The 24989-nt window shown below is 49.9% G+C and overlaps 2 protein-coding genes across 6 annotated transcripts in view; one reads left to right on the forward strand and one right to left on the reverse strand.

The window, feature by feature from the left end:
* Positions 1-15132: 15132 nt before the first annotated feature.
* SFT2D3 (SFT2 domain containing 3) lies at positions 15133-16516 on the forward strand. Its single transcript, XM_059704805.1, has one exon. It carries the CDS (start codon positions 15316-15318, stop codon positions 15946-15948), a length of 633 nt encoding a protein of 210 aa, XP_059560788.1. The 5' UTR covers positions 15133-15315; the 3' UTR covers positions 15949-16516.
* A 1444-nt stretch (positions 16517-17960) lies between these two features.
* WDR33 (WD repeat domain 33) overlaps positions 17961-24989 on the reverse strand; it is a 117092-nt gene continuing 110063 nt past the window's right edge. For all 5 annotated transcript variants that reach the window (XM_059704794.1, XM_059704795.1, XM_059704796.1 and 2 more), the window contains 4 exons: positions 24171-24334; positions 23973-24065; positions 23102-23317; positions 17961-19543 (listed from right to left, as the gene is read on the reverse strand). In XM_059704794.1, the coding sequence (XP_059560777.1) occupies positions 19314-19543; positions 23102-23317; positions 23973-24065; positions 24171-24334 (703 nt within the window). In that variant the 3' untranslated portion in view covers positions 17961-19313. The remainder of the gene's footprint in view (positions 19544-23101; positions 23318-23972; positions 24066-24170; positions 24335-24989) is intronic.

A 24989-nucleotide genomic window follows, 5' to 3' on the forward strand; every position in this document is an offset into this window, starting at 1 on the left:
CTACATCAAGTCAAGAAGATTTCACACGCGTTTTCTGCTGCCGTTCGAAATGGTGATTTCCAAACATGAACATTAATGAATGTTTGTTCTGCTGAGGAGGCTTTGCCCCACTTTTTGCTAAGTATTTGCTTAAATAGAGGCCTTCTGACCCTTATGTTCAGAGTGATTTTGTTTAGATCAGTTTTAAAGGAGGCTGTGTTGCCCTGACTGGTTTGGCTCAATGGATAGAGCGTCGGCCTGCAGACTGAAAGGTCCCAGGTTCGATTCCGGTCAAGGGGTCAAGGGCATGTACCTTGGTTGCGGGCACACCCCCAGTAGGGGGTGTGCAGGAGGCAGCTGACCGATGCGTCTCTCTCATCAATGTTTCTAACTCTCTAGCTCTCTCTCTTCCTCTCTGTAAAAAATCAATAAAATATATATATTTAAAAAATAAAAAAAAATAAAGGAGACTGTGTCAAGGGCACATGCCTTGGTCGCAGGTTCCCTGACCCTGGTGGGAGGTCCGTGCAGGAGGCAGCCACTTCATGTGTCTCTCTCACATCGATGGTCTGGCTCTCCCTGTCCCTTCCACTCTGTCTAAAAATCAATGGAGCCGAAACCGGTTTGGCTCAGTGGATAGAGCGTCGGCCTGCGGACTGAAAGGTCCCAGGTTCGATTCCAGTCAAGGGCATGTACCTGGGTTGCGGGCATATCCCCAGTGGGAGATGTGCGGGAGGCAGCTGATCGATGTTTCTCTCTCACCGATGTTTCTAACTCTCTATCTCTCTCCCTTCCTCTCTGTAAAAAATCAATAAAATATATTTAAAAAATAAATAAATAAATAAAAATAAAAAAATAAAAATCAATGGAGAAATATCCTCAGGTGAGGATTAACACACACAAAAAATTTTTAAATAAATTAGTTTACAAATCTTAATCTAGTCCTATTTGCCTACACAGTGTGAATTTATCTTTAAAATATTTCTGAGTTAATTTCCAAAAAAATTTTTTTCTATTGCCCTTTGAAAATATTAGAAGTTCAAGTTTCTTAACTTTTGGAATTTAAGAATATTCCATTTGTACAAGATGCTCATTATCTCTAAGCCAATCATAAAAGTGCTCCTTTAAGCACTTTTATAATCTAGTGGCCCATGCACGGATTCGTGCACATTGAAAGGAAATTAATTAGAAGAAAGATTCATGCAGTAATTACGTTACTGCAAAAAAATTACATGTCAAAATAGTATATATAATATAGTATTATAAAATTAAAATACAAAATATTTTAATATTGCTATTTGCCCTTTCTCTATAATGGAAGTGTCAGAGATGAAAGAAAATTAGTAAAATGTATATTAAAATAATATATAAATTGATTAATAAATAAACAATAACAACATGATATAACAACAAAGTGCCAATAGTTGGTCTTCAGATACATTCTGGCATCGCGTGCGATTGGTGCCAGCGAGAGCTTTATATGCACCAGCATACGCGAGTCAACGTTTATTTTTAAATTGCCAGTGCGCAATTTATGTCATACATACTGGCCGGTCAGTCAGTCAGATGCACAGACAGCTGGTCTCTTAGCTTTTCAGAATACAGAGATTTGGCAGTGCCACCCAGTGACAGGAAAAGGTCACCCATGCCCATGAAAGTGAAGGCCTTTCTGAACTACAGAGGCCTCGACGCGCAGACAGACGGATCAGGAGCTCGTAGCTCCAATTCTAAAAGTTCACGCTGCTCAGTAAACACAGACTCTCCGTCCACTGGCCACATCGCAAAGCTGTCTCTTTCCAGTGGGAATGAACCCTTAATCGGTTTGAGCTCAACGCGGACAAAGAAAAAAGTAACGAGCAAGATTCCCTGTCATCTTTTACGCAAGAGACAAGACCTATAAAACCCACGGTCAGTCCATGAAACGAAAGAAGCCAAGCCAGCACCAGAAATCAAGTGAGACTATCAAATAGAATCCTTACCGCCCGCCCCCCGCCCCCCACCCCCACCCCGTGGACACAGCGGGGAGCTCAGGACCGGACCGGGTCCCCCTGCTGATCCCAGGCCACAAGCTGGAGTCGCGGGATCCTGTGTGAAACTGCCAGCGAGAGAACGCACCTCAGCGAGGGCGCTGGCTTCACCAGGCTGTGACTCGGAGCATGTCCATCCCTGGGGAGCACCCCAGGGGAAGAGGGGCCTGGGCGTAAGGAGGGAGGGAGTCCTGCCTCAGAAGATACAGGGTGCGGGGAATTCCCCACTGCCCTGCTTTCCCAAGCCACAGGGCTCGGAGCGCAGTGGGGTGGGCACGTGGCCGGAGGGGAGGGCTTGCAGGCTTCCACTGCCAACCCAGCGCCTGCCCAGGCCCCTGGCATGACTCCTCCGTGAGTCAGGAAGCTCTGTGATGGGGCACGTCTACCATCCTCAGCATCTTTAGATGTAGATGGTGCGACTGTAGTTTGTGAAACAAGTCTTCTAATCTATTTTTCAGCCAAAATCCACCTTAAAATATTAAAAATAGTATAAATACATTTTCTTTACTTTAGAATAAATATTGATTCTAAAATAGTAGCAGTTTCGATTGAAATGTAAATGTCGAAGCTTTGTGTATTTATTTCCCGTTTCCCCTTAAGTTCACGGATAACTCCGGGGTCACAGTGACGGCCCCGGCTGGTAACGAGGTTGCCGAGATCACAGCTTATTCCATAAACGACCACACACCCTGCACCTGCTCAGTGGCTCCCGCCCGCCGGCGCGTCACCAGCCCACAGGCTCCTGACGGGCGCTCCTGGTTCCCATCTGCCTCTGGGAGGCCTCGGTCGATGGCCGGGCAGTTGTGTCTCCTGTTCCCACTTGCTCTCGGCAAACAGCTTTCTTGCTGTGCTCTCAGGCCCACACGCACACCATTCCCTCTGTGCCCCCTAGACCAGGGCAGGGGAAAGGCCATTGGCGCCCTACAGGCGACCCCCAGGTCTGGCCTTGGGAACACTGGTCAGGGGAGAAGTACCAGTTAATCCAACCCCCTGACCACTGCCCCTCAGAGCCCTTGCTGGGCCCATTAGACCAAAGAGTTCGTGGTGAATGGGTTAGTGATGTGCACGGAGGGGCCCTCAGTTTAGCTTGTGGTTGCCCCCGAGTCCTCCCGAGTGGAGGTGGTGCTCACCTTGCTGCCCAGGCCCACCGGGTAAGGGCAGTGGTGACCAGGGGCCGGCCACCAGCTTAAGCCAAGCAAGCTGCACCCCACAACACATGCTGACCAGTGAGTAGGGTGGCCCTGCTGAGGCACCGTGCAGCTCCCGGTGAGGGGCCTGTCTCGCTCCCTGCAGAGCTGAGGGAACGGCCCAGGCGGGAGGCCCCGGAGGGTCTGCAGAGCTGAGCTGTCAGGTCAGACTGCTCTGCGGGGCCTGTGGGGGAACAAGCCGCCCCGGCACCATCCCGGGCACCAGTGCCAGCCGCCGGAGCCCCTGCCATGGTGACCAGATGGCCTGTGTTTCGCACGCACCCAGATGTGCAGTCCACACCGCCACCACCGGCCACATGTGGCTGTTACAAATAGAATGTGATTATGTTTATCTAACTACTAGGGGCCCGGTGCACAAATACATGCACATTGAAAGGAAATTAATTAGAAGAAACATTTTAATATCGCTAATCGCCCTTTCTCTATGATAGAAGTGTCAGGCAAATTCATGGTCAACAATGACAGATGAATTGGCGCCAGCAAGAGCTTTATGTAAATAGATAAACTTGCTTAATTAGACCTGCTTTCTGATTAACTAAACTATTTCCAGCCCAGCAAAGCACCCCAACTTCTCTTTCAGGAAATTGTCAGCCACGCAGCAGTAAATATCAACACAAAGCAGATTGTTATTTTAGATCACGCAGGGAGAGCAAAGGATAAAATATTTAAGTGCAGCCGTGTTTGACTATATTCTGTGCAGTGAGAAAACCTGAAGTCATTTTCAAGGTCCAGCATTTCTTACTTCTAGGCGCCAAGGCTTGTGGATGTAGGTTCTTAAGGAGGACCGAGTCACCAGGGCGAAGGGCTGGTCTTGGGAGTCCTGGTCGGTCGGCTGTGGCTTGGGCAGAAACCGGTTCTCGTGTTCTCGGAGCAATTGCCTGGGTAAGATATGGAAGATAAGTACCCAGGGGAGGGGGATCAGTAAGGTGATGGTGGTTGAGCAAGAAGGGTCAAAAGGGCTCAAGAAGGTGGGGCTCCTTGGTGTAGCCCGGATTTCCGGTCGGGGCCACGGGCAGGAGGTCCGCCCAGGAGCTGCGAATTTCTAGAGAGAGAGTTTAGTTAGATGGCCCAATAGGTTGGAATTGAGTGGCTATGATGAGGGTTCGAGCCAGTGACAGAAATCCAGCAGGATGTAGAGGAGGAGGGACTGATGTCAGAGAGTAGATGGAAAGTTGTGTTGATGAGGGTGGGCATAGGAGTAGGTCCAGGGTTTGTAAATAGAGAGCGACACTAGAGGATTTCCCATCCCAGACAGTAGAATTGATGACTCCCTCATCATTCCACGTCCGTTTCACCTGAAAATATTAAAAACCTGAGCAAAAATTGGAGGGTCCCTTGCCAGGTAAGAGCCTGTGAGGAATGATGGGTCATCCTGTCCTGGATGGTGTCACCGAATCTTCTTCGGGGATGGTGGGAGGCACTCGGTGAGCCTGAGAGAGGTAGGTATTGCAGTGAAAGTGGGAGAAAATGTTAGAATGCGCTGATATCCAAGGGAAAAGAGAAAGCGACGGAGCAATGGAAGCCAGGGACCTGGAGGCTGGAGAAAAGGCGGGGAGGGAGGGAGCAGGTCACACAGCCTGTTCCCAGGCCTCTAGCCACTTGGATTTTAAAACTGCCACATTTTTCCTAGAGATAATGATCCCAGTTTCTGATAATAGCCGGACTGTGGAATAAACCTGTGCATTCAAGGAAGTTTCCTTTGGGAAGGGTGGGGTGGGCGAGGGGAGCGGGGTGAGAAGACGCTAAGGTCGGAGCAGTTTTCAGTTCAGAGGAGGAGACAGTCGTGGAGGAGATAAGGAGATAAGGTGTTCACAGCGAGACTGAGGTAGGTGACCGTGGTCTAGGACAACAGGGCCCCATAAGGGGACGCATGGCAGCGGAGGATCGGCGTCCCTGTAAAGGGAGGGAGCCAGGAGTGGAAGGAACAGGGAGGCTGAAGGGCTCCGAGTGAGCTTCAGAGTGGCCGCTAATTTGGTGAGAATATCTCGTCCTAACAGGGGCACGGGGCATGATAACATGACTAAGAACCAGTGGGTTATGGGCTATCATCAAGGAGGCAGGGAAGGGGTCCGGTGGTCAGTGGGCAGGTGGATTTGCCTTCAATACCCATGACCGAGATCGTGGAAGGAAAAAGGGGGCCCGAAGAGGAGGGCAGGACAGAGAAGTTAGCCCCCGTGTCGACCAGGAAGGTGACCCGCTACCTTCAGTGCAGCCCTGGGCTCGGCGAGGGTGGTGGGGGCCATTGAGGCTGGGCATCTTCAGTCTTCAGCCAGTCCCAGCATGGCCAGCGGCAGGTCATGACCTGGAAGGGCGGCCCCTCCACGCTGGGGTGCAGAGGGCCCGCCACCTTTCCAGGGGCAGTCACTTTTCCAGGGGCTGCTTTGACCTCAAGCTTGGGAAGGGCTTGGTTGGAGCTGGGGGCCGGGGGCACTGCTTTGCCCAGTGGCCTCCATTTCCGCATTTGAAGCATTCTCCAGGTGGTGTGCGTCCTCTCATTGCACCCCCACCGCGCACAGCCCCCTTGGCGTGTTTGCAGGTTTTCTGTCGACGTGCCAATAGTTGCTCTTCAGATACATTCTGTCACCGACGCCGGCTTTTTCGGCTTCAGAGGTACGTTGTGCCAATAGCTGATCCTCAGACATATTCTGTTGATGCTGCCGCTTTCTTTCAGCTACAGAGATACCTTGTGCCAATACTTGGACTTCGGACATATTCTGTTGACAATGACGCTTTCATTTGGCTGCAGAGATACCAGGTGCCAATAATCGGCCTTCAGATACATTGTGTCGCCAACAATGGCTTCTTTCGGCTTCAGAGGTACTTTGTGCCAATAGTTGGTCTTTAGACATATTCCCACTGGCGGGTCATGGGTGTGGGAGCCAGAGGCCCATGGGGTGTCCCTGCCCCACACACCAGCCAGAGGACCCACTTCAGGCACATGGCATTACCTAAGGATTTTTAGTAGGCTGGTGGGAGTATTGTTTAGGTAAGAAAAACCTTTAGCCACTTGTGTTTTTAAAAGGCTTTTTAATTCTTTATTGTTTAAAGTATTACATAATTCAGAAACCAAGATGGCGGCATAGGTAAACACCTGAGATTGTTGCCTCACACAACCACTTCAAAACTACAACTAAAAGACGTTACGGACATCATCCAGAACCACAGGAAGGCTGGCTGAGTGGAAATTCTACAACTAGAAGGAAAGAGAAAAGCATACCGAGACTCAGAAGAGGTGCGGTGCAGAAGTAAAATACATAGGTGCGGAGGTGCATGCAGAGTGGTCTGGCGGCTGAGGGCGCGGTTGTCTTTTTCAATCGGGAGGGAGTCTCAGGCTCTGAGCTCCAGTTCTGGGCGAGTCTCTGGGGATCCAGACTCAAACAGGAGAAGCGGGACTGTCTGGCATCGGTCGGAACTCGAGGGCAGCTTTCTCTCTGAGGTACTTGCAGCAATTGCTGGGACACTGAGAAGCAGAGCCTCTGAAGGCAGGATTGAGAGCAGCCATAACTGCTCGCTCCACCCGCCGTGTTGATCTCCTGGGACCCGCCCCACCCAAGCCTTGCACGCAGGCATTTGCTGGATAGCCTCAGGCAGAGGCTAGATTAGCACCTCCCTAGAGATCCAGGACAGAAGTTCTCCCACTGCAGACACAGCTGATTCTCACTGCCAATTGGTCTGGAGGTCAAATCCCCCCCGCCAACTCCAGCTGCAGCCTGGCTTCTAACTGCCCCCCTGCTGGCCTGGTTGTCCCCTAACTGTCCGGAAGTCCGAAAGGAAGTCGGACATCTGGAAGATGTCCGGTCGACCTGGTCTAATTAGCATATTACCCTTTTATTAGTATAGATAATGTATAATATGTGTGTTACCTACAACAATCAAGGCTTAACTACAACAAGACTGTGCATAAAGACCACAAGGGGGTGCACTAAGAAAGTATAAAAAATGCGGAAACACAGTGGATGGAGCGTCGGTCTGTGGACTGAGGGGTCCCAGGTTCGATTCCGGTCAAGGGCATGTACCTGGGTTGCGGGCACATCCCCAGTGGGAGATGTGCAGGAGGCGGCTGATCAATGTTCCTCTCTCATTGATGTTTCTAGCTATCTCTCTCCCTTCCTCTCTGTAAAAAATCAATAAAATATATTGGGGGGAAAATGCAGAGACAAAGAAACAGGACACAAATGACAGAAATTGAGGAAAGCAAACTGCTAGATATAGAGTTCAAAACCACACTTTTAAGGTGTTTCAAGAACTGTCTAGAAGCCGCCGATAAATTTAGTAAGGCCCTCGAAAAGACTGGTGAGACCGCCAATAAATGTAGTGAGATCCTCAAGAAATCTTGTGAGACCCTCGATGTTGTGATAAAGGACCAACTAGAAATTAAGCATACACTGACTGCAATAAAGAATATTATACAGACTCCCAACAGCAGACCAGAGGATCACAAGAATCAAGTCAAAGATTTGAAATACGAAGAAGCAAAAAACACCCAACCAGAAAAGCAAAATGAAAAAAGAATCCAAAAATACAAAGATAATGTAAGGAGCCTCTGGGACAACTTCAAGCATACCAATATCCGAATTATAGGGGTGCCAGAAGAAGAGAGACAGCAAGATATTGAAAACCTATTTGAAGAAATAATGACAGAAAATTTCCCCCACCTGGTGAAAGAAATAGACTTACAAGTCCAAGAAGCGCAGAGAACCCCAAACAAAAGGAATCCAAAGAGGACCACACCAAGACACATCATGATTAAAATGCCAAGAGCAAAAGACAAAGAGAGAATCTTAAAAGCAGCAAGAGAAAGAAAGTCAGTTACATACAAGGGAGTACCCATACGACTGTCAGCTGATTTCTCAACAGAAACTATGCAGGCCAGAAGGGAGTGGCAAGAAATATTCAAAGTGATGAATAGCAAGAACCTACAACCAAGATTACTTTATCCAGCAAAGCTATCATTCAGAACTGAAGGTCAGATAAAGAGCTTCACAGATAAGGAAAAGCTAAAGGAGTTCATCACCACCAAACCAGTATTATATGAAATGCTGAAAGGTATCCTTTGAGAAGAGGAAGAAGAAGAAAAAGGTAAAGATACAAATTATGAACAACAAATACACATCTATCAACAAGTAAATCTAAAAATCAAGGGAATACATAATCTGATGAACAGAATGAACTGGTGATTATAATAGAATCAGGGGCATAGAAAGGGAATGGACTGACTATTCTTGGGGGGGAAAGGGGTGTTGGGGATGCAGGAAGAGACTGGACAAAAATCGTGCACCTATGAATGAGGACAGTGGGTAGGGAGTAAGGGCGGAGGGTGGGGTGGGAACTGGGTGGAGGGGAGTTGTGGGGGGGAAAAAAGAGGAACAAATGTAATAATTTGAACAATAAAGATTTAATTAAAAAAATAATTAAAAATAATAAAATAAATAAATGAAAATAAAGTATTACATAATTCTCCTTTTTCCCCCATTGACCTCTCCCTGGCCACCCTCATGCCCCAGCAAATGCCTCAATCCCCCACCCCACTCACCCCAGTCTGTGTCCATTGGTTATGCTCATATGCATGCATACAAGTCCTTTGGTTGATCAATTTCCCTTCTTCTCCACCCCCCATCCCCGCCTTCTCTCATAGGTTGTATAGTCTGTTCGATGCTTCTATGACTCTGGTTCTATTTTTGTTCATCACTTTATGTTGTTCATTATATTCCACAAATGAGTGAGATCATGTGATATTTACCTTTCTCTTATTGGCTTATTTCACTTAGCATAATGCTCTCCAGGTCCATCCATGCTGTTCCAAATGGTAAGAATTCCTTTTTTTTTTTTTACAGCAGCATAGTATTCCATTGTGTAGATGTACCACAGCTTTCTTTTTTTTTTAATATATTTTATTGATTTTTTACAGAGAGGAAGGGGGAGAGATAGAGAGTTAGAAACATCGATGAGAGAGAAACATCGATCAGCTGCCTCCTGCACATCTCCTACTGGGGATGTGCCCGCAACCCAGGTACATGCCCTTGACCGGAATCGAACCTGGGACCTTTCAGTCCGCAAGCCAACGCTCTATCCACTGAGCCAAACCAGTTTCGGCATCCACAGCTTTCTTATCCACTCATCTGCTGATGAGCACTTAGGCTGTTTCCAAATCTTAGCTACTAGAGGCCGGGTGCATGAAATTCATGCACGGGGGGGGGGGGGGCCTCAGCCCAGCCTGCACCCTCTCCAATCCAGGACCCCTCATGGGATGTCCAACTGCTGGGAGGATTGGGCCTAAACCGGCAGTCAGACATCCCTCTCACAATCAGGACTGCTGACTCCGAACTACTCACCTGCCTGCCTGCCTGATCACCCCTACTAGCCCCCCTGCCAGCCTGATCACCCCTAACTGCCCCCCTCTGCCAACCTGGTCACCCCCAACTGCCCCCCACCGGCCTGGTCGCCCCTAACTGCCCCCCCCGCCAGCATGGTCGCCCCTACGGCCTCCCCCCCCCCCGCTGGCCTGGTTGCCCCCAAATACCCTCCCTGCTGGCCTGGTCACCCCTCACTGCCCCCCTCTGCCGGCCTGGTCACCCCTCACTGCCTCCCTCTGCTGGCCTGGTCGCCCCCAACTGCCCCCCCCCCACTGCGGGCCTGGTCACCCCATGCAGCCTGCTGCGCAGTCATTTGGTCGCCCCTCACTAACCCCCCTGCCGGCCTAGTCCTCCCACACAGCCTCTTCAGTCTGCGTTCAGTTGCAATGGTCGCTTAGACTTTTATATAAATAGACTGTAAATTGTGCTGCTATGAACATAGGGGTGCATATATCCTTTCTGGTGTTTCTGGTTTCTTGGGATATATTCCTAGAAGTGGGATCACTGGGTCAAATGGGAGTTCCATTTTTAGTTTTTTGAGGAAAGTCCATACTGTCTTCCATAGTGGCTGCACCAGTCTGCATTCCCACCAGCAGTGTACGAGTGTTCCTTTTTCTCCGCATCCTCGCCAGCACTTGTCGTTTGTTGATTTGTTGATGATAGCCATTCTGACCGGTGTGAGATGGTACCTCACTGTCGTTTTGATTTACATCTCTCGGATGATTAGTGACTTTGAGCATGTTTTCATGTGTCTGTTGGCTTTCTGAATGTCCTCTTTCAAAAAAATGTCTATTTAGGTCTTTTGCCCATTTTTTGATTGGATTGTTTACCTTCCTTCTGTTAAGTTGTATGAGTTCCCTGTAAATTTTGGAGATTAAACCATTACTGGATGTAACATTGGCAAATATGTTCTCCCATGCAGTGGGCTTTCTTGTTGCTTTTCTTTCCTGTATTTTTTCTTTGGTTTGTTTAGTCTCAGTTGTGGGCTGTTTACATTTCCAATTGTCTGCAGCAATTGTTGGGAGTTGTTAAGAAAGCTTTAAAAAATCCTATCAAACTTAATTTTGTCAAATATCTGATCACAGAGTTATTAAAATCTTTGAACTATTTTGTCAGTAGGGATAAAACGTAAAAAATTTTAAACTATCTGCTCAGATAGCCAGTTTGTTTCATGCCGGAAGCTAATTCCAACAGGTCATAAATGCATGAAGTTTCATCAAAAGGTTGATGGAACTTGGGGATTCAGCAGGGCTGAATACATATTGCCTGCTGCTGGAATAGCTAAGGGCATTTCCCCACACCTAAAGATTTACATATATAATTACCTGCTACCAGACAGCTGAGGACATTTTAATCTACATGTTATTGCCTCCTGCTGGCCAAACACCTGAACTGCCGAAGGCAGTTTCCCCCAATCTGAATGTATACCAAAACTTAACCTTTGATATGTATATATACGTTGCCTTAGGGCAATTTGTGTTAATAAAGAGCGAGGGGTCCAGAGATTCAAAGAACTTGGTTCCTACAGCTAAGCTCCTCTGGCTCCGCCATGGATTACAAATTTATATTGTATTTCTAGTATCTTTATTAATTTACACCGCAGTGCCTTCTCCAGTTTCCTGAATGCTTCTAGATGCTGGGAAAGACCCCCGGCAGATTCACATATATAACCTTATAGTATGCTTTATTCAGATAATGTTCATAAACATTCCCCAAATTTCTTCATTGTCTTCATGATTATTATCTTAGTAACTATGACAAAATATTGCATTGATTGATGTACCATAGTTCTCTTTACCTGTAGTCTAATTTTGGACATCAATTTCAAGTATTTGTGACTATAAACAAGGCTATAAAGGACATCTTTGTTATCAGAGGGGAGCATACCTCATCTTCCCCTATTGCTGGTGGGAGTGGGGTTCTTGGGGTACCCCTGGAATAAGCATTTCCTGAGGCCCACACTGGAGGATGAGATGGTAGAAAGCTTTACTTCCAGGAATTACACCCCTGGGTAGCCAAAGTCCCATTTCCCTTAGTCCATCATAGACGTGTAGCTGCGGCTTCAGTAGCGCTAAAATCAGAGCCAGTGTCCAGAGTTTTCTTTACATGTTGGAGCCGGATCCAGTTCAACATCAGGCTAGTTGCAGCCCATTAGTCCACTGCATGTGGGTCTGCATGGCCATGGGCCATACAGGCAAATGCAAGAGAACCAAGGGAGCACGCCTGAGCAGTGGGTCCCAGGAGTCCCAAAAGCACAAGAGTCGAGCACAACGAGAGAAGGAATTCCTTTGTTTGGGTGGTTATGTATTCCAAATCTTCATATCCTTGCAATGGCCATGCCTATTCTGAACAACCATCTCTGTCCAGGTGTGACTGACACGCAAGAATCCCCCCTATGTCACCCCAACTTTACATGTGTGTCTTTCCTCTGTGATTCCTTCCCCCTGTGGTTTACAAGGAACATGCTTATGTTTTGCCTTCCCTTGCTTCTTTCCTATGATTAATAACTAGTTACCTACAATGGTATCAATCTTTGCATTGTTCATTGAAAAATGATTTCTCCAAGACAAGTGTCCTAGAGTGGAATTACTGTCCATAAAATTTAGTCTATAAAAACTTTATAGCTCCTAATAGTTATTTTCATGTTGCTTTCCAAAACAGATCGTGCAAACTTCTGTCAGTAGAAGTGTGATCATACCAATTTCACCAGAAATTTCCCAGTAGTGTGCTATTATGTGTAATACATTAGGTCAGCGGTTCTCAACCTGTGGGTCGCGACCCCTTTGGGGGTCGAACAATCCTTTCACAGGGGTTGCCTAAGACCATCGGAAAACACATATATAATTACATATTGTTTTTGTGATTAATCACTAGGCTTTAATTATGTTCAATTTGTAACAATGAAATTAGGGGTCACCACAACATGAGGAACTGTATTAAAGGGTCGTGGCATTAGGAAGGTTGAGAACCACTGCATTAGGTGTAATGTGCTACACATAATAGGTATAAAATGGTAGAGCAAAGTTGTCTTAATTTGAAATTCCATGATTACTAGGAAGCATGAACATTTTCGCAAGCCTATACTGGTATCCATATTTTCTCTTATGTGGACCAGTTTCCTTTGGGATCCTCTGAGAGGTCATTTTGTCTTTTTGAAGCTTCTGCTTGTCAAGCAAAGAACACATTCCATGGTCCCTGAGAGGTTTTGATTCCCTCCTTTAAGGTGGTGGGGTTGGGAGCAGTTCTTGAGATGGAATTGAAGGTTTTCCTGAATGGCTAGCAGAGTTTTAAATTATTTTGGTTACGTTGGTTGATTTTACTAAAAAGGCTCAAGAAAGCCCTGTGCTGGATTTAAAAAGGGAGTGAGCAGCTGTGCGAGATGCTCCTGGAGTTAAAGGAGGGTAAGGGAGCCATCCGTGGACGAGGCAAAAGGAGTATTTGGTAACTTTGTCATGAACAGTTTTGCTGGCACATGGAATGAAGTAGGTTCAAGGGACAATGGAGGCAAACAGACATCAAGTTTATAGACTCTTTGAATGTTGTTGCAGTAGCGGAGGGGGACAGGGTCAAGGATTTTATTATGTCCTTCTATCAGTGCTGGAACCAGAACAGAGCAGATTTCTGGCTTTATATACTACTGCTAGTGGCCCAGTGCGTGAAATTCGTGCACATTAAAAGGGATTTAGAGGAAATATTTTAATATTGCTATTTGCCCTTCCTCTATAATAAAGTGTCAGAGATGAAAGAAAATTAGTAAAATGTATATGAAAATTTTCCTCCTGACAGAGTCTGGGGTGTGTGGCGGGACCCAGAGTCAAATCCCCGCCCACCACGCACGCCTCGAAATCGCGCGAGACCCAGACACGGCCAGCCCCACTCCTATCAAGCCCCGCTGGGCAGGGGGCACAGCCTTGGGTCCCCTTCCCCAGCTGGGTGCCACAGAGCTTCAGGTCCCTGCTGATCACTCATTATGGCTCGTTATGGGGACCCAGCCTCCAGTGTGGGTGCAGCCAACCTCCCACAGCTGGCCAACCTCCCATGGTCCCTCCCCATAGCTGGCCGACCCAGATGACCCCGATCGCTGGCCAGGCCAAGGGACCCCACCTGTGCACAAATTTGTGCACTGGGCCTCTAGTGTGTGTGTGTGTAGTGTGTGTGTGTGTGTATGTGTATATATATATATATATATATATATATATATATATATATATATATATATATTGCCCAGTGTATGAAATTTATGCACGGGTAGGGTCCCTAGGCCTGGCTGGGGATCAAGACCAATCGGGGCCTTCCTTCCCCCAGCTGCCAGCTGCCGGCCAGGGCCTTCCTTCATTCCACATCACCCCATAGGTCAAACTCCTGGTGGGTCAAACTCCAGAAGAGACAATTCACATACTAGCCTTTTATTATATAGGATACCACTATTCATTCATCTGTAGACAGACACTTGGGTTGATTCCACTTTTTGGCTATTGTTAATAATGCTGCTATGAACATGGGTGTACAAGTATCTCAAAACCCTGCTTTGAATTCTTTTGAATATATACCAAGTAGAATTACCAAGTCATATGGTAATTCCTTCTTTAATTTTTGAGGAATTGTCATACTGTTTTCCATAGCAGCTGTACCATCTTATATTCCTAGCAATAGTGTATAAGTGTTTCGATTTCTCCACATCTGACCAAAATTATTTTTCATAGAAGTCATCTTAATGATTCTGCCCTTGGTAGGTGATGATCACAATTATTATCAAGTGTGAGTGAAAGGATTTCAATCTAAAATGGAACCAGGGAATACTCAATGGAGACTTTCCCACATGCACCCTCAGGAAAACAGAACGTAAGAATTAGAAAGTGATTTCCCATGTCTGATTCAGAGCTGAAACTTATTTCCTACCAATAAACATTGGTCAAGAACCTTGCCCAGCCAGCGTGGCTCAGTGGTAGAACCTATGAACCAGGAAGTCCCAGTCGGATTCCCGTCAGGATTGATCCCCAGTGTGGGGCGTGCAGGAGGCAATTCCCTCTCATCACTGATGTTCCTCTCTCTTTCTCCCTCTCCTTTCCTCTCTGAATCAATAAAATATATATTATATATTTAAAAAAAGACTCTTTCCACTTCCTCGAGCCAATGAATTTACTGCGTGGCCTCTGGCTGGGCTTGCCCATAAATACATCTCACCCCGAACTCTCAGGGACTCGCCCGCAGCTTCACAGTTTGAGCTTTCGGTCGTGCATGTCTCAACTTCTTAAAGGTTTAAGGTCCCTGCAGATGAGCATGCAGTTTTAGAAATACAGTGAGCCCCGTCTATTTCAACTTCCTCAACCGTAACGTCCCGTAAAGCCGCACGGCACAGCGCACCCGGGATCCTGGCATGCGAGGTCAAAACGCACAGCAGTCTCTGTGCGGCCACACGTGCGCCAACTCACACACCGTCCAACGTCACTGCGACCTGCACACTTATCCTGAGACGTAGGACACCAACAGCCCCGCCACGAGCGCTCACTACCCTTTCGTAGCCACACCACCTGCCGGTAACCGACTGGTAACCGACGGCCAACGCGGACAGGACGGGCTCCCCGGAGGGCGCCGGCGAGGGTGCCTGCCGGGGGCGGAGCCGCAGCGGAGCGGCCCGTCCCTTTCCGCGCAGCCGCAGGCCCCGCCCCGTCGCCGCCGCCGACCGACTGCAGGCGGAGGGAGAGCCGCTTCCGTCAGCCTCCGACGAGGGCCGGCCGTGGGCCCGAGATGGCGGGTGTCCACCGCGAGCTGCAGGAGTACCTGGCGCAGGGGAGAGCCGGCGGGGCGGCCGCCGAGCCGCTGCTCGCCGCGGGAACAGCGGAGGAACCCGCGGCGGGGGCGTGGCGGGGCCCCGCGGGCCTGCGCTGGGCGTGGGCGCGGAGCCCGGAGGAGCCGGAGGCGGGCCCGGCGTGCCTGCCGAGCGTAACGCGCGCGCAGCGGCTGGCGGCGGCCGGCGCGTGCCTGCTGCTGGCCGCGCTCTGCTTCGGCCTGGCCGCGCTCTACGCGCCCGCGCTGCTGCTGCGCGCCCGCAAGTTCGCGCTGCTCTGGTCGCTGGGCTCGGCGCTGGCGCTGGCGGGAGGCGCGCTCCTGCGGGGCGGCGCGGCGTGCGGGCGTCTGCTGCGCGGCGAGGAGGTGCCGTCGCGGCCCGCGCTGCTCTACGGGGCGGCGCTGGGCGTCACGCTGTACGCGGCGCTGGGCTTACGCAGTTCGTGGCTCACGGCGCTGGGCGCCGGCGCGCAGGTGGCCGCGCTGCTGGCCGCGCTGCTGGCGCTGCTCCCGCGAGGCGCCGGCCCCGCGCTCCGCCTGGCGCTCGGGCGGTGGGGCCCGGGCGCCCGCCTCGCCCAGGCGCTGCCCGTGTAGGAGCCGGCGTCGCCGTCGGAGAGCGGGCCGCCCGCCCGCCCGCCAGGCTGTGGGCTGGCCGCGCTGAGACGGCCGCCAGCGGGTCGGGAGGACCCTCCGCCGCTGCCCGCCGCGGGCTGGTGCCCGCGAACAGGACGTGGAGCCGAGCGGACGCGCCGGAGACGCCTGCGAACCGCCTTTGCGCCGAGCGCGGTCCTGCGGCCTCGGCGGGGAAACGCCCCCAGGCCCCGCCGGCCTCGGAACCGGTGGCGGATGCCGTGTAGCTGCCATAGCTTGACCCTCATTCTTCAGTGTGAGCGGATCCATGAAGGGATGTTTGAACAGTAAACTCAGCCACCGAACACTTTTAAGTACTTACGAGGGTTCACGCCGTCGTTTGTTTTTCTTTTATTGAAGTTGTGAATGTGCTTTATGAGGTTTGAGGAAAGCCATGGACCTAACGATCTGTGCTGCTGCCCGGCCGGCGCGCGCGGTGGCGGCGCCAGGAGGCCACGGTTTGGTCGGGAGACGCTTTAGACGCTGATCGGAGCGTCCCTGGCGGCTGCGCCCTGCCGGGGAGTCGGCCCTACGTGGGCAGGTTCTGCCCCGCGGTCCGCGGTCCGCAGGCTGGTGCTCGGGGAGGCCGCTGACGGAACTGAGAATTCCACATCCCATGTTGGATGGAAACCGGTCAAATATAATCTTATTTTGTCTGCTTTTGAAGCGAACTGTAGGCCAATCCTAATGCAATGTACGATGCTTTTCATATCTCATTGAGTTTCCTTTTAGGTTCAGCACGTTTTCTATGACTTGATTGCACACCTGAATTTATTGCCAGAAAGTACGGGCCGAGTATTCTGATGAGCCCATAAACGCCATGTTTTGCCACTACGTGTCAACTAGAATGTGAAATGAATGTAGGACTTTAAAAGCATTTCGGCGGTTCTCGGTTGGCATCAGTTACTTGAAGAGCCTCCCTTCAGATCACTTCCCTGGACCTCGACGTCGGCGGCTGTCGGAGAGCCTGTGGTGGCTGTGCCCGAAGGTGTAGGGGATGCAGATGGCAAGTTGTTCCCTGGGGCTGGGTTCCTGTTTCCTGAACAGGTGTGGCAGGCGGCAGGCGAGCACGGCCTCTGCTGGACCTCAACCTCCATATTCCTAGGCCCTGGGAATGCTCCTGGCACCGGAAGTGACTAGTGAGGCACCCACGGGCGGCTCTCAGGCCGCTCCCAGCACCCCTTCCCAGTGTTCTGTTAAGATGATGCCTCTTCCTGGACCGGTAAACAGGGTTACCTGCCTCAAGTGGAAAAACCAAGAGGGTGTTTGTAAAAGCAAATGCAGTTTCCAGGGAGTGATTTATTTTTTTAACTGGAAAATCTTGTGCTACCTGCCAGTTAAATCTCTAATTCTAAATTTCTCTAGAATTTTCACAACTGAGATTTTATAATTAGCACATTTTTATGATGTTATTTGTAAATATTGCTTTCCCAACATTTTCTCAAGAATTCAACACTGAAAATCTAGCTTTTATAAAAGTCAAACCACCATGTATCTCAATAGTGATGCTTTAAAATGTAAATATGTATCTCCTAAGTATTTCATAAATATATAGTGTAGAGATTTCACTTTTTTCTAATTGAATTCACACTCAAAACTTGATCTGGCCTGGCCGGTGTGACTCAGGTGGTTGAGCACCAACCCATGAACTAGGTCAAGGTTTGACTCCTGATCAGGGCACACTGCCCTGGTTGCGGGTTTGATCCCCAGTGGCGGGTATGCAGGAGGCAGCAGATCTATGATTCTCGTCATTGATGTTTCTATCCCTCTCTCCTTCCTTCCTCTCTCTGAACTCAATAAAAACTTTTCTTAAATGTGATCTCCTATTCTGCTTACTGTGTTTTAAAGTTAAAGCCTAAAATGTTACAAAGTTTCTTACCATATTCTCAGAAAAAGACAGAATCCCTCTTCTGCTTCTCAGAATTGATACTGACCAGTGGAGGGCAAATAAAGAATATCCACAACCTAAAGCAGTCTGAGCCACCCAGTCATGTTTGCAGTGAGGTGCTGATAAATGAGAGAAAATTATCCACTTACACTTCAGAGATTTGATACCCTGAATGGGTGACGGCCATTTTCTCACTCTGCCAAAGTTACAGCTTTTACAATTTTTTGCATATGCTGTTAAACTATCCCTTAGAAAGGGGAGTTTCTAAGCAGCTACTAAGACTTCCAGCACCACTAAGTTTGCCCAGCAGACTTGTCTCCAATGCCAAACTCCAATAGAAACTTTCCTCTTATAAAAACAAAATAAGGGCCAGTAAAGAAAGTATTATGGAGCCCTTTCAAACTGAACTTTTGGCATCCATTCCAAATGGGGCCAAATGTAACATTTAAAACTAAAGGAATTTGTTGTAGACAATAACTTCCTGGCTTTAAGTTAGGACTATACTCGGCCTTATAAACGCTGGTATGGAAGAGAAAGCAATTATTGAAGTTTTACAAAGTTGTTTTAGACATTTTGGTCCATTCTTTCCAACTTAAACAATTTGTGAAATGATGTACAGTCATCAAAAGGATACATGTAGTTAATTTCTGGCTTCCATCAAGTTCCTCTAGTCAGAAACAAGGCAGTTCGAGTCTAAGGTTATTACTAGGAGATGTACCCAAGGGAGAGCCCCCCTACTTGGATAATGAGAGTATTTTCATAGTATAATTCTCCATCTGCCAGAAGATGTTTAACCAAGGCTTTGAATCTACTTCAACCTATGTTATAGTTTTAAGGTATTTCTCACTCTATTACAAAAATACAGAATGGCTGGATGAGAATTTGTTTAAAAACAAAGTTCACAGGTGAAATTAATTGAGAGACTTATAGCGGTTCCATCAAGTGTGCTTACAAGGATAAGCACTAACTGTACACCCTCCACAGACCGGATGCATGGAAACTCAGGGTTTCCTTAAGGCAAGCACATCACAACTAGTTCTTTTCTGTTAATTCTTGCATAAATCACATTCTGTATTCATACAAAAACAACTTAATGTTTTTTCTCTGACAAACTGTACATATAGAAACAAATTTCCAATTGAACATGAACTTAATTTTGAGGAGGTGCTCCTTGTCTCGCGACACTTAAAAAAAAATTCCAGCTTTTATCTTCACAAAAGAATGCAGGAGCTGGGCAGTGAGGTGGACAGGACAGACAGGCAGCTGCTCCGGGGCCAGCAGCAGGCTCCTCACCCTGAAGACCTCGGGGGCTCCGGGGACTCCGCCGCCCCAGGAGAGTTGAGGGCTACCAGGTGCAGGCTTCCTGTCGTTTCTCTTGGTAAGTCCACAAGGAGTTTTTAAATACTGTCCAGAGAGGCCGCGGGGGACTCCACCCCAACTTCTACCGGCCCCTTCCACCACCCCTTGAAGCTCCTCGCCGTGGTGGACCAGAGTTCATGTTACTCCCTCTACTCCAGTTACTGCCACTCCGGACCCCTCTGGAAGGAGTACCACTGCCTGGAGGGCCCCCAAAAGGTTCATCTCTGTGGTATCCATCATGGTGATCTCCATCCAAGGAGCTGGAACGCCCAGATTTTGGCACTCTTTGGGAAGGTCCTGGGCCCCCTCGGCCTACAAGGAAACATTGATTTGACATGTGACTTTTTAATATCAGAAACTACCGATAACTCCTGGTACAAACTTTTACTCTGTGATGACAGTACAATACTTGTGGGTCTTTCTTTAAAACAGTTCTAAGGAGGAGCATTCAGTGCACTAAGGGTTGTGCCTCTACTCTCTTCTTGACCGCTGTCTCATGCCCAGCCTGGCTGGGGGCCACGGCCCTGCACATCAGCTAGACACGCTCTGCAAGGCAGTGTCGTCACCCTCCTGTGCCACAGGACTATTCTGAGGGCGAGTCTGCACAGCCCTGACTGAGCTCAGGAAGCACCTGCAGTGAAGGCACTTACAAATGCTAACCTAGAACACGTGTTCACTAGGGTTAGGCCACAGCCATGTGGCACTTTTGATTTCCTTTTAAATAGTGAAATAAAATATTTCTTGAAAAACAAAAGCGTAGAAAGAAAAATACTAGCTTTTAGAATGATTTCTCCCAGGGATAGTTTTATTTGTTCTAGTCTTGGACACACAAACTTCGGTATCATTCAAATTCTGATTTAAATTTTTTTTTCTCATGAGATGATAGGATTTGGCAACCTCTCCCAAAATGCATTATCAGAAGAATATTGACAACTCCTTTTGCCTTAAATTTTTGAATGCCACTGAGTCCAGATAAGACAAAGAGGTTAGGAAAGTTAGCCAAAGGAATATTTTTAGCTTCTTTTCTTACAAAGTGCAGCCTAGAGACCCACAGAAGGTGCAAGGGCAAAGCAGGTGTCAGCTGGGATATAATTTTCACACTAGGCACGTGGCCTCAACCAAGGCCCTAAACGGTGTCCTGAGTGCCCATACCGACCAGTAGCAAAATGTGTGCCGAGACGGGAGATCTGGTGGCAGGAGGCACATTCTGAGGGGTTTGCTAGGAGAAGGACCAAACAACCGTCAAGAACAAAAGCCAGAACTCTGTCAGGGAGGCAGGTTACCTGGGGCGTGGAGCACAAGTTGGAGCACATGGTGGTCTTTCCAGCAGCCTCCACACCACACCCTGTACCACAGCCCCGTCTAACCTGAGACCAGACCTGTCGTTAGCATTTGGTGGCTCCTGCCCTGGCTAAACGTTAGTGCTGCATCAAAAACACAGATCCAGCCCAACTGAGTGGCTCAGTGGTTGAGCATTGACCTATGAACCAGGAGGTCACAGTTCGATTCCCGGTCAGTTCACATGATTGATGTTTCTATCTCCCTCTCCCTCTCCCTCTCCCTCCCTCTCTGAAATCAATAAACACATACTTTAAAAATAATCAACACTAATAAAAGAGAAAAATGGTAATTGGCGTACGAGCTACCCTTTTCATTGGCTAATCAGGGCTATATGCAAATTAACTGCCAACTGAGATGGCGGTTAATTTGCATATGTAGGCACAATGCAGGGAGGCCAAAGGGAAAGCAGGAAGGAGCCCCCTGCCACTGACAGTGATCGGAAACCCAGGGGGGAGCTAAGAGCTGGGGGGCTGTTTTCAGGCTGGCCACACCCCCTTTAGGGTGGGGGTCCCCACTGGGGTGCCTGGCCAGTCTGGGTGAGGGGCTGAGGGACGTTTTCTGCTCCCCAGCCATGATCGGAGAATCAGGCGCCTTTTCCGCCCTGGCCAGTGATAGCAGGAAGTAGGGGTGGAGCCAGTGATGGGAGCTGGGCACAGTCGAAGCTGGCAGTCCCAGGAGCTAGGGGTCCCTTGCCTGGGCCTAAAGCGAAGCCCACGATCGTGGGGCCGCTGCAGCTGCGGGTCCCCGCTGCCCGGGCCGAACGCCTAGGCCAGAGGCATCAGGCCTGGGCAAGGGGCCGATCCTGCGATTGGAGGGTGATGGGGGTCAACGCCTGAGGGCTCCCAGTATGTGAGAGGGGGCAGGCTGGGCTGAGGGACACTCCCCACACACACACACACCCAGTGCAAGGGGATCAGCGGAGCCGCGAGGCCTCCCAGCACCAGCATCAGTGTGACAGGGGGCAGTGCCCAAACCCCCTGAACCCCCTGATCGCCCTGCGGCTCTGTGTGCGACAGGGGGCGGGGCCACAACCTCCCTATCTGCCCTGCTCTGTTCGGGACAGGGGAAGGCGCCCCAACCCCCTGATCAGCCCTGCTCTGTGCCTGATAGGGGGGAGCTCCCCAACCCCCTGATTGCTCTGCGGCTCTGTGTGTGACAGGGTGCAGTGCCCCAACCCCCTGATCGGCCCTGCTCTGTGTGTGACAGGGTGTGGTGCCCCAACCCCCTCCCCCCCCCGCCCCCCCCAACGGGTCCTGCTCTGTGTGTGACGGGGTAGAGCCATAACCTCCCCTTCGGCCCTGCCCTGAGTGTGAGAGTGGCGGCGCCCCAACCCCTCTGATGGGCTCTGCTCTGTGAGTGACAGGGGCCAGCGCCCCAACCCCCTGATTGGCCCTGCTCTGTGCATGACAGGGGGTTGCGCCGCAACCTCCCCATCGACCCTGCCTTGAGTGTGACAGGGGGCGGTGCCCCAACCCCCCAATCGGCCCTACCCTGAGCGTGACTGAGGGTGGCATCGCAACCTCCTGATCCTCCCTGCTCTGTGCATGACATGGGGCGTTGCCCCAACTCCCCAAATGGCCCTGCTCTGAGCCCGACCAGGGGCTGCACCTAGGGATTGGGCCTGCCCTCTGCCACCCGGCAGCAGGTCTAAGCCAGCAGGTCGTTATCTCCCGAGGGGTCCCAGATTGGGAGAGGGCACAGGCCAGGCTGAGGGACCCCCCCCTCCCTCCCCGAATGCACAAATTTTTGTGCACCGGGCCTCTAGTAATAATAATAAAAAAATATATAATAATAAAGATCCAAAAGTTGTAGAAATAATCTTAATGCCCCCACTTGAAAACAACCCCTCCCAGGCCATGTTGCCCAAAGTCTTTGTGACTGGGCACACCAGTGAAACCCTGGAGCCTGGGAGAGGACCACTCCCCCCGCCACGCACAACGGAGACCTCCAGGGTTCCGAGCAGGCGTCAGTGCAAAAGGCACCACCAACAGCGACAGTGCTGGGCACCCTGACAAAGAGCTGAACTTGAACAAAGCAATAGTTCTTTTTTTTTTTTTTTTTAAGAATTTTGAGAGAGAGAGAGGAAGGAAGGGAGAGGGACAGAAACATCCATGTGAGAGCAAAACATCGATCAGCTGCCTCCTGCACACTCCCCAGGCATGTGCCCTGACTGGGAATCGAACCATGACCTCTTGGTGCACAGGATGATGCCCAACCAACTGAGCCACACCCGCCAGGGCAAAGCAGAGATTCTTGCAAGCAAGGGGAGGAGGCCTGTGCAGAAGGCAAACTTGCAATCCTGAGTGAGAGCGCCGACTGCCTGAGGGGTGAGCCTAAGCAAACTGCATCTGCACCACCTTTGGGAACATGTGGCTTCCCGCAGCCTAAGCCCTGGAGGGTAGCACAGTGCCCTGGAACAGGCATTCCCTAGGAGGGCTGCCTGGAGATGAGGCCCCCAGAGGTCCCGCAGCCTTTTGGGCAGGCTGTGGCATCCACAGCTCCCAGAACTGGAAACTGGCCTCCACTTACCTTTGCCTCCTCGATCTTCAGAAGGACCCCCGGGGGGTTCCATTTCTCTATGCTCAGAGGTCCCTGGCCCATCATGCCAGGGGCGCTTTCGAGGTGGCAGGGATGCCATGTCCATGCCTTGGAGAGAAGAAGAACGCTCTCTGCTAGCTGGGGAATGACCGTCGTGAGGGGGATGGTCCGGGCGGGGAGCATCACGGAAATGTTCATGACCTGGCCCTGAAACAGAAACGCAGATGGACAAGGCTAAGAATCTGACAATCCCATTATATTACAATATGACCAACAGCAGACAGAAATTATACTGTGAAGAATTAGTAGCAATGTGAGAACCAACATTCACTCATGCAAGGAACATACCATGAGCACATATAAAAGGTCAAGATCAGAAATCAACCTACCCCCTAAATTAAGAGGCAGGTAAGGTCCAGAAAAGTGGATCTCAAACTTTTAAGTCTGAGGATCTCTTTACCACCTTAAAAATTTCTGGGGACCCCAAAGAGATCTCATTCATGAGAGTTATAGCTAACAATATTTGCCATATTAGCCGTTAAGATGGAGAAAACTTTAATTCGCTTAACTACCTTTTCCAAAAACAAAACAATGAAGTGAAAAGAGTGCTGCTGTTTTCTATCCAGGCCAATCCCTGCAGAAATGCCCGGCTCACGGGAAGCAAGCCAGGCCTCCAGCCGTCTCTGCACTCCATCTCTCCTCGCCAGTGAGGCTGCTGGCTGGAGGCGTGACAACAGTCCAGCCTCCGCTGGTGATGCCAGTTGGAAGAGAGAGAACCTGGTGGGCCTGGAGGGTCTCAGGCCCCAGGGTCTGGGAACTGCTGCCTGGAGTCACCACAGCCCCGGGAGGTCCCCTGCCTTACCTGGCTCTCGACTTCCATCCCAGGAGTCTGGTTTCCGACCTCCTTCAAAGCGAGGGAATTCATCAGGAGTGGGAAGCAAACCCTTCCTTCCTCCTACACAAAGAACAAAACACCACACTCACGTGCTGTGTCAGGTGTGTTCCCAACTCTGACCTCCACAGCCCTGCCCTTCACGGAGCCAGTGTCCTCCGCACATACCTCGTGGGGCACCCCGACCTCTGCCCCGGAGGTCTCTTCCACGGGCGGCTTCCTCAGAAGCATCAAAGCTCTCCTCTGGACCGAAGTCATCAGGACCAGGAAAGCCATCCCTTCCTCGGGGGGGAGCCCGGCCTTCGTGTCTCGGGGGGGCTCCTCTTCTGAAACTGTGAGGAAGCAGCAGACGGTCACCTCATCAATATGGACCTTACAGCTCTGCGTTCACATTCCAAGAAAGCATCCGATATAATAAAAGCCTAGGTGGTGCGATGCCCTCACGCAATGTCATCACAAGATGGCTGCCCTCACAAAATGGCCAGCAGGGGAGGGCAGTTGGGGGCGAGATCAGGCCGGCAGGGGAGGGCAATCCGACTACATCCCCAAGAGGTCCCAGACGGGAGAGGGTGCAGGCTGGACTGAGGGACACCCCTCTCCCATGCACAAATTTCGTGCACCAGGCCTCTAATATGATATAAGAAGACAGGATGCAAAGTTAAATGGGAGAAAAAGTAAAATTGTGCATTTTTAAAAGTACACATTTTACAATCCCAATATTACAGGCAAAAACAGGCAGGAAGTAAACGTCAGAATGTAGAATTATTTTGATATTTTTGGGCTTTGAGGAATAATAATAGCAGCGAGCATTTTTAAGTGCTTCTATCATGCCAACCGCTTCACATTATTCATTTCATTCCACCCTCAAAACCACCCCATGAAGCTGGCGTTATGACTGACTCCATTCTGCCCATGAGCACACTGAGGCACAGAGGCTAAGCCATGGACTCAGGGACACACGTGAGCACTCAGGTTTGAACTCAGCCA

Source organism: Myotis daubentonii, chromosome 7, assembly GCF_963259705.1.
Source record: "Myotis daubentonii chromosome 7, mMyoDau2.1, whole genome shotgun sequence".
In the NCBI taxonomy this organism is placed as follows: Eukaryota; Metazoa; Chordata; class Mammalia; order Chiroptera; family Vespertilionidae; genus Myotis; species Myotis daubentonii.

Bases quoted from the DNA above. Each gene is read 5' to 3' on its own strand.
- SFT2D3 (XM_059704805.1), top strand. From the start codon at position 15,316: ATGGCGGGTGTCCACCGCGAGCTGCAGGAGTACCTGGCGCAGGGGAGA.